At 33.0% G+C, this 9,297-nt stretch overlaps 1 protein-coding gene across 1 annotated transcript; it reads right to left on the bottom strand.

Moving 5' to 3' along the window:
• Positions 1 to 730: 730 nt before the first annotated feature.
• On the bottom strand, positions 731 to 8,473 carry LOC111390197 (protein trichome birefringence-like 24). The gene is made up of 3 exons (XM_023015201.1): positions 8,172 to 8,473; positions 4,164 to 4,450; positions 731 to 1,711 (listed from the first exon to the last, which is right to left on the bottom strand). The coding sequence occupies exons 1-3, from the start codon at positions 8,404 to 8,406 to the stop codon at positions 938 to 940; spliced, it is 1,296 nt and encodes a 431-aa protein (XP_022870969.1). The 5' UTR covers positions 8,407 to 8,473; the 3' UTR covers positions 731 to 937.
• Positions 8,474 to 9,297: the final 824 nt, after the last annotated feature.

Raw genomic sequence — 9,297 nt, 5'->3', positions numbered from 1 at the left:
AAGGCAATGACCTAGTTTGCCTTGGGTCAGGGCCAGGCCTGATCGAGAGTAGAAAGATAAATTAACTACATTTCAGATACTCTAATTATACATCCCATCATCATACGTCGAGTATAATATATCTTTGATTCATGATCACTTTAGAGTCATTACTTACTCAAATCTAGAAGTCCAAAAACATACCCATGTTCATTTGTGTGGTCAACATTTTATTTCAAAAGTTAATCATAAGCAACAAGTTAGGTTGATAGAAAAAAAATGTTTTCTAAAGAAAACAATATCTGTAGCTAATAAGAATATAATCACTATGAGAAACGAACACTTAGAATATTCGAGGCTATTAAAGTGAAATGTTCTCTATTTAAAAAAAACGATCCTTAAAATTATGCCCTAAAAACTTTTGAAAAGAAACTAAATACATTCAAAATATTTCAATTTTCAATGCTCTTTATATTAATCCAATTAAATAGTATATATAAAAAAATAGAAAGAAATAATATAATAATTTGAAGGAAAGCTAATGAAAGAAAAAGATAGAGAAAAATAATCAATATATCTAAAATAGTAATATTAAATGTTAAAAATTACTCTAAATTGTTAAATATACTCTTTAAAAATAAAGAATCTTTTGCAAATGCACTTATTTAATTATTTTTTTAAATATAATTTTAATTTTGAAAGTTTTAAAAATAAAATAAAAAACGAAAGTCGTAGAAGAAAACAAGTTCCCGGCTCCCATCATAATTCCCCCATTGACAAGGGAATCCCAACCCATTCGAGGGTGGGCTGGAGGCATGTCATTTTAATAATAATCAATCCATATCATGTTACATAGCCCAACTCAATGACAGAAATTTTTCCAGGTAACATTTTTCATTGGAAATTGAAAAAAAAGCAACACAAAAACAGTCGATCACAGACTGCTAAGTCAGCTTCCTCAACCATTTATCACCATTTCCATCAACAAATCATTCCAAGAATCTATTGGCCCTGGTAGACACCAGTGCAAGCAGTCATTTATAATCTTCCCATTCTTGTCTTGTGAAAATGGCTGGAAGAACTTATATGGACCCGGGTGTCCGTCAGGTCTCAACAATGAGAGAGGTGTCACATCGAGAAGTTTAAGATTTACCCTGTTTGATGCTCTGGTCGATGCCCTATGAAATTCTTCTAACTCAATTTCGCGGAAAATTTTGTTCAACCAGGGAAGGTCAAACTCACCTTCCCCTGCAGGTTCCGTTCTTCTACAGTGTCCACCCTTATCCCACTCCCCATTCTCAAAGTGATCCGGAGCAGACGTCCTATAAAATATTGTGCCCTTGTGATTTGATGTGACAATGTAATCGATCAAGTTCCTAAGGACTTTTTGATAAGCAAAATCGATCCCGAGCTCTGTCAAGTTCCTTTTAGGACAGTAATGGCAGCCCAAACCCGTATTTTTTTCATAGTAGATTGAGCTTCTAATGAACCACTTACCAAAAGAAAATATCACGTAATCCCAGCTCTTGAACAACTTGGTCCAATTCGTATCAAGTTTGTCGAGATGCAGTTCAATCTCAGAAGTTGAAGCACCAGTAACGATGTCATCAAAAATGGCTGCTTCCGCGATGAATGGGGACCAAATACCCGCAACAGAAACATTGTACGAGGGGAATAACCATCGCCTGGATTTGAATCCCTCGTCATGGTCAACTTCAACAGCCTTCTCCACCTAAAAAGCAAATTAGCTCAGCATTATCAGCTTTTGAATTCTGGAAATTATTCTTGACCATAAAAAATTGCATGAAATCTGATTTTGTACAGCTACTTAACAGATCAACAAGAACAATTAGTGAAAAATCGGATGAATTACAATAAACTTAGCAAAATGCTTAGTAAGCCTGTCTGGGTGTCGCTAAGAAGTTGAAACAGAACAACTCTGACTAAATTTTCCAGAGAAATCTAAGTTTGCTGTACATAACACTCAAAGGGCAACCGTGCAGGACAGAATAATATAACTGTAGGTATGTAATAAAATCTAAAGGAACCAAAAGATACAGAAGAACACAACCTTCTAACCCCCATAAACTACAGTTTAACTCCTTGTAGCATATTGTACCACCACAAGTAACTGCATACAATCCAAGTTCTGATCCAGTAAAGTTGCAGTTGCCTACGTGAATGCTTTTTCACCATTGGTTCAGGTATAACAAAATTTACGGAACTATGCACAACCACCAGATCATTTTAATCTGGAAGTTGGTCTAGAGAATTCAAGACAAATAACACATTAAACTACAGTTTTTTTAAGTGATCATAATAAAAAAAAAATGGGTATTTAAATCTGCTTCCTTTTGTGTTTTTTCCTTTCGAGAATGTAATGAGAAAAATTGACCCCAACAATGTCTTGTAATTTTCTATCTTCTCCTCCTTTGCATTCTTGAGCAAGGTCGGTACGTCCCCTTCCTTTAGTGACAATTTTGTCTATAGACAAGATACAGGGTCAATACCAAAACCTCAACTTAGGCACAAGTGCATTTTGCAAAAGAATTTTAAAAAATTGATTCCAAGAAATCAAGTTGACGGTATTTAGCGTTTGTACAGCCTAGTCTAAAGGTTTAAGCTATTGGACGAAAAACACATTTAGCTCCCGTTCGAGCCCTATTTTTTACAAAAAATGAGTTCAGTATAGAAAAGAGTTTCGGGTTTACAAGTAAATTATTTTATTGACCTGAAAATGAATTTGAAGAAAAATGGATTTTTAGATAATGGGGGTCAAACAGGGGCTTATTTAAATGCCTTATTGCGCACAACTTTCTTAAAATGGTTGGTGACTAGACTTGAACTCACATCTTTTGTGTTTTGTGATATCGTGTTTAAGCACTCACCTAAAAGATCATATTAAATACGGGATGCATTTATTTATTTAAAATATTAATCTTCAACATTTAGACAGGCTGTACGAATGAGTAAAATGGTTCATGAGTATTGAAAGTCCAAAATTTATTCCACCGTGAGTCGAAGTGATTGATTCAATCAACAAATGCAATTATAACATATTTCTCTCAAAGTAGTTTTAATTCCAGAAAAGTCAGTGGCAAATAAAATTATATACATTGTTTAGTTGATCATCTGGTTGTGCCACGTAACTTAAAATAACAGTTTCATAGAAGTCTCATTAATTTCATACCTAGTTTTTTACCATTTCAAATTATCTCTTACATCATTTTCTGACATTAGGTTGGTACAAACACATACCGTTAAGCATAAATTCATTCAAGTATAGTGGAAAACATTTCCAACCAAAACATTTAAAGAAAAATTTCAAGAATCTAATAAAATCTACTTGGCAGTTAGCTATCTAGCAATTATTTTTATTTTAACACCATCCTAGGATATTAAACCACCGTCTACAAATACCAACAAAAAACTTACCAATAAAATTGGGAGCGATTACACAGGGACGAATTCAGAATTTGATTCAAGACCGGACTACAAAATTTCAAACCGGGCTAATAAAAAAAAAATTTCACACAAAAAACTATTTTTTCAAAAAAAAAAAATGAAAAATGCATTAAAAAAAAATTCTTGGGCCTTGGAGGACTACAGCCCAGCCTAGTCCCCCCTGTATCCGTCTATGCGATTACATAAATCCTTTTTCACCATTCTATGAAACAAATATCCAAAACATCTAGACCCTTATCGAATATAATAAGACTTCGTCACTGACAGTGGACACCTTCATAAGATTCATGTAACAAGATTTGACCAAGTCTTATAGTGGCTGCCAACATAATGCAATCCCATCCTTAAACTGGCAGAGACCAACTATGAAAAACATAGGCAGAGTCACTAAACCATTGGCTAACAAGTACTTCAAATTAGTACGTTTTTTCCTTTTGTAGCTCTAGATTACAATTAATCGAATACTCGAAATACCTCATCATTCACAAAGATGCATAAAGTGTAATCCACCTCCCTCGCATAGAAACTAACCATTTTCTGTTAAGTTCTAACATTGATAGAATTAATCACAATCATGAATAAACACAAAGAGCATTTGAGGAACAAGTCAACAATAGAAGTACATTTTTTGTATTAACGTCAAGATGATTATCACAAGTAAAGAAACAAAAGGACAACAGCATTTAAGCAACAAGTCAAAAGTTTTATTGAAGTTTTACCGTCGAGAGAATGCAAAGTAATGACTGCACGTGGTTTCTTGATATTGAATCGCCAATGAATGCCCAACTTTTATTCCTCATAAGCTCAAGAAATCTCCAGGGATTAAGTCGAGGCAATTCACAACCGCGGGGATTCCACCTCCAGTAAAGATAACCAGTATCCTGTCGTCCATTCTTCATACAATTCTGGTGGTCTGCAATGAAGCTGCAAGTCTCATTTGTGTAAAGAGGTCCTCCCTGATTTGGAATCCAATCCCCAATAAAAAGATTACACTTTCCTGCGATATCTTTATAAAAAAAATAAAAATAAAATAAACAAAATAAATAACTGTTAGTGCATAACGAATCAAATGAATAATGCTATCTTGCACTACGGATGTAAATGGCGCTAAATGATTGGCTTTATAATTAAGTGATTCATTTAATTATGATTATCATTTAATGTCAAATTAGTGTAACATGTTAATTTAAGGAATTTTAAAAGATTGTGGACTTATATGTGTAAATTATTATATATTAAATTAAAGGCTATCAAATTCGGTTAAACCCAATTAAAAGTGATCTAATAAGTTTTCGGTATTTTGGATTTTAATGCATCTAATTAAAGTGTGAGTCTTTTATATATAGAGATCAAACCTCAGGTTCCTACCTAATTCTATAATGGGCCGAATTAGGTCAAAGGATGTCAATATATAAAGTGGAAATTACACAAAATCATAGTTTAAGTATTCAAAATTCCCAAATCAGATAAGAAGTTTTATATTTCATAAATCAGATTTTTTTATCAATTATTTAAATAAATCAATTACCAAAAAAATAAAAACCCTACACCCAAACCCTAAATCGTATGTCCTCCCCTTTTCCCTCTCCCCATCTCTCTCTAGAAAGCTCTGTGACAAACACTCGAAGGGAGACGCAACAATAACGACACTGTGGTGGTGTGAACGATGCTGCGGTGATGTCTCTCACGGCACTGCAATGAAGCGACCGCTGCATGTTGTCTACTGGCTATTGATTTTCGCCTCAAACGATGTTGCTTTTGGTTCTTCTCCCAACTTAGGCTACTTTGATTCCACCGGAGAATCTTCGGTGCTACATCGCTCGTCGCCGACGTTGATGCCAGTGATTTTACTTTTGATTTTGGATCTGTCGACGATGTTGCTAGTGATTTAACCGGAGAATTAATGGTTTCCTTTTAATTTTAGATCTGTGATGTGGTCTGCGGAGGTGAAGATGCTAGTAGTGATAGTCAGGTGGAGGTGGTCCCTAGTGGTGCTGGTGGGTGATGTAGCGGGTGCTTTGTGTGTGGGATAGCATAGGTGGTGCTCGATCTAGTCGTGGTTGCTGCAGATCGAAGCCGGAGAAGAGAATGGGTAGTTGTGGTTCGATGGATCTGTGGTGGTGGTTTTGGCGACGATGGGTTGCAGTGGTGCTGTTATGGATCATAGGGTGGTGGTGGTGCGAAAGTGTGGGTAGTAGTGGTGGTGGTGTTTTCTTGGTTGTTGGAGTAGTGATGGTCGTTTGTTGTTGGGGATTTGGGTGGTTTTGGCGTTGGTGAAGTTAGCGGTGGTGGTTGATTTGGCGAGGTGGTGGTTGATAGTGTTGTATGGGGTGGAAAGAATGTTTGTGACCAATTATGTTATGACCAGTAAATTGTTAATTTGTAATCGGTAAATAATATGTGGCCGAATATGTGACTGTGACTAAATTTATAATATGTGACCTAAAATTTGTGAATGTGATTTACAATTGATTAAGTCGTGATCAAAAAATTAATCATGACCAATTAATCTAAGAATTTGAAATGAATATATGAGTTGTGATCAATAAAAGTTTTCTATGGCCAATGAATAATCTACCTATAAAAAATTTTATTTGTGATCGAAAAATATTATGTGATCTATAAAATTTTTGATTTCTAATCGAGAAATAAGTTGTGACAAAAAATTAATTCGTGACTAATTAATTTTTTGATTTGTGATCGATAAACAAGTTGTGATCTGCAAAATTTTTGAATTGTGATCGTAAAATAATTTGTGACATGAGATTTTTGATTTGTAACAAAAAATAATATATTAGTAATTAATTGTTAATTCGTGACCAAATTGTATAGATCTGTGACCTAAATATATTAAATTAATTAAATGATTAAATCATAAATAAATTTTAATAAAAATCTTATTTTTGAATTTTGAAGCATGTTTTCTTAATTTTGAAATATACCATTCCTAATCTCTCACTTTTGAAATTTTCCCATATATAAATACGGTTATGATTCCTAAATCACATGTGCAAGCATTGCTCATTCTGTTCTGCCTCCCATCACCAGAGAGAATTAAGGATTGCGTGTTGATTTGAAGGACAAAATCGCACTATTCAACTATTGCAATTAACAATATCTGATTCAGGTACGCTTCCGCATTAATTTATATATTCTTGATAATCCAACATGAAAGATCCGACTATTTTATGGTAACAATTTCTCCTACAGTCAAGTCCAACAGTGCTAAATAGCGTTTCTCTACCAAATGTCTTGCGCAATACAGAGCCAGGGATTCTTATCAATGCAGATTAAAATATTGCCCCAGTCGCAATAATCAAATTAAAACATAACAGACCACGAGCCTTGCTGTATAATAGGATTAAATCAATAAAGAATAGACATAGACTTTCTTTATATATCCATGTAAAGTCGTGCTAAAAAGTTGTGTTACTTTATACTAAATATTAGAAGTGGAAAAAGGTGATTTTGAAATTTATGGAAAAATAAGTAATTAAGAATAATTCAAACTCACTTTCAGAAGAATGTATTCAATTGAGACTTTTTATGAATTTTTGAGATTTAAAAAGTTTAAAAGTATTCAATTGAGACTTTTTTTAGATTCTCTAAAAGTCACGGTGTATTCAATTGAGACTTTTTAAAAATTTCTATAAGTTTTTTTGTATTCAAATTTTAATGACTTTTAGAAATTTTTGTAAAAGTCTCTTGAGTACTAATTTTTAAACAAAAAGTAATCATATAAAATCTTAAAATTTGTCTCTCATAAATTATGAAATTTTGGGAGACTATCACAAAATATTTTTAATCTTTATTTTATTTAACCTTTTATGGACATGTATTATTAAAATTTATTTTTTATTGATTATATTTATTTTATTTTATGTTTCATTTTTTCTCTTATTATTTATCTCTATTTTTTATGAAAAAAATTAATTGGATTCTTGTAACTTTTTCTTTTCTTTTTTAATTCATTTTTTTGTGTGAAAAATATCTATTTTTTATTATGAAAAATTTATTTTTATTTATTTTTAAAAGTATGTTGTACTAATAATATTGAATCATATATATGTATAATTTTTATTATTATTAATTTAATTAAGGTTTTAAAAAAAATTTCGATGTTTTTATTATATGAAAAGAAGAAGGGAAAGGATGGGAAATTGTGGAAGCTAACATCTCATATGTGAAAATTTCAAATAATTATACTAGATCCACGTGAATTTTATTTCAAATGAAAGTTTTCAAAAGTCTTTTGAATTCTACAAAAGTTCATAAAAATTTTAAAATGAAAATCCATAAAAGTCTACAAAAATTTTTCACTAAATCCATAAAAATCTATAAAGAAACCCACGAAATTCACAAAAGTCATTACTTAAAAAAAAGTCAATCAAAATTTTCAAAATTTTCAATTAAATACACCGGAGGTGCATTCAAAGATGATTAAGCACGCCATCTTTCTTAATTCACGGAATCGGAGAAAAAGAAAAGAATTAAGAAGTAATTCAAGCTCACTTTTAGGCACATTCAAAGATGATTTAAGCACGCCATCTTTCTTAATCCACGGAATCAGAGAAAAGTACTCGGAGAAAAAGAAAAGAATTAAGAAGTAATTCAAACTCACTTTTAGGCACATTCAAAGATGGTTTAAGCACGCCATCTTTCTTAAACCACAGAATCAGAGAAAAGTACTCAGAGAAAAAGAAAACAAAAAGGATTTTAGATCTGACCTTCTTGAGGAGATGTTTCTACTGTAATTTGTTGTGGAGTGAAAGAATCGACATGGGGTGGTGAAATATGAGAATATTTAACACAAGGGAATTTAGAAAATCCAGCGGATTGACTATAAATTAGCCTAAATGCAAAACCCACAAAGAAAATCGAAAACCCCAACTTGATTACACTGTAATTGAACTTGCGAAGGGACCTCCACCAAGATTTCCATTTGTAAAGCAATTTCATCATTACTACTCACCTCTGACCTCTCTGAGTTTTGAGCTTTTCTCCTATTAAAATGGTACATACTCATGAGCTTTCTGTTGGAAGAATTTTGTGAATACTGACGCTAAAATAAGTATAATGATGGTTAGGGACAAAGTCGAGGCAAGAGTTGGACTCTTTATCTTTAAGTCGAATTTGCCCCGCAACGGTGCCTACGGATTTCGGCAATCGACTCCCAAGATACAACGGCTACACTTGTATTTGTAGCACTCCAAAACACAAGTACAACGAACCAAATTTAGGCTTATGTACTCCAAGGATGAAGGAAAATCAAAATAAATGAAATGATTTTGATTTTGGATAGAAGAGAGGATGAGAGACGTTTTTGCATATCAAAATTGTGTGGAATAGGACACCCAAAAGGTCTTATTTATAGACCATGAAAGGGTGTGAACGAAATGATTGAGGTCAAATCATGCACCCTTTCCAAACAATGCACCTTTATGAAAAGGTGGTTGAGGCCAAACCATGCACCCTTTCCAAACAATGCAATGCACCTTTATGAAAAGGTGTCTATTCACTGATTTTCGTCCTTTTTCGTAATTTCTCATTCATCCGATATTGATTTTTGAAATGCCAAATATACCATTCAATACATGCAGAGAAATCAAACCGTTTGTGCGCCCCGAAGCGGCGAAGTGGCAAACAATTTTGCCGAAACGGATTGAATCGAGCTTTTAAGTATTTGGCCGAAGTCGATACGAAGTCACTTTAATCGATTTTCAATTCTCCATTTATTTAACCAATATCCAACACTTTCTACGATCGTGGACAAAATTTATGGAGCACGTTGCTGTGTTTAATTAATTACAAAATGGCTAATAATGTGAAGTTTAGATGATTAGTTCTCATCAT

The sequence above is a fragment of the Olea europaea genome, unplaced genomic scaffold (assembly GCF_002742605.1).
Source record: "Olea europaea var. sylvestris unplaced genomic scaffold, O_europaea_v1 scaffold657, whole genome shotgun sequence".
Lineage (NCBI taxonomy): Eukaryota > Viridiplantae > Streptophyta > Magnoliopsida > Lamiales > Oleaceae > Olea > Olea europaea.
Note: the sequence above shows the minus strand (reverse complement) of the source record. Positions and strands in the feature narration are given on the sequence as shown.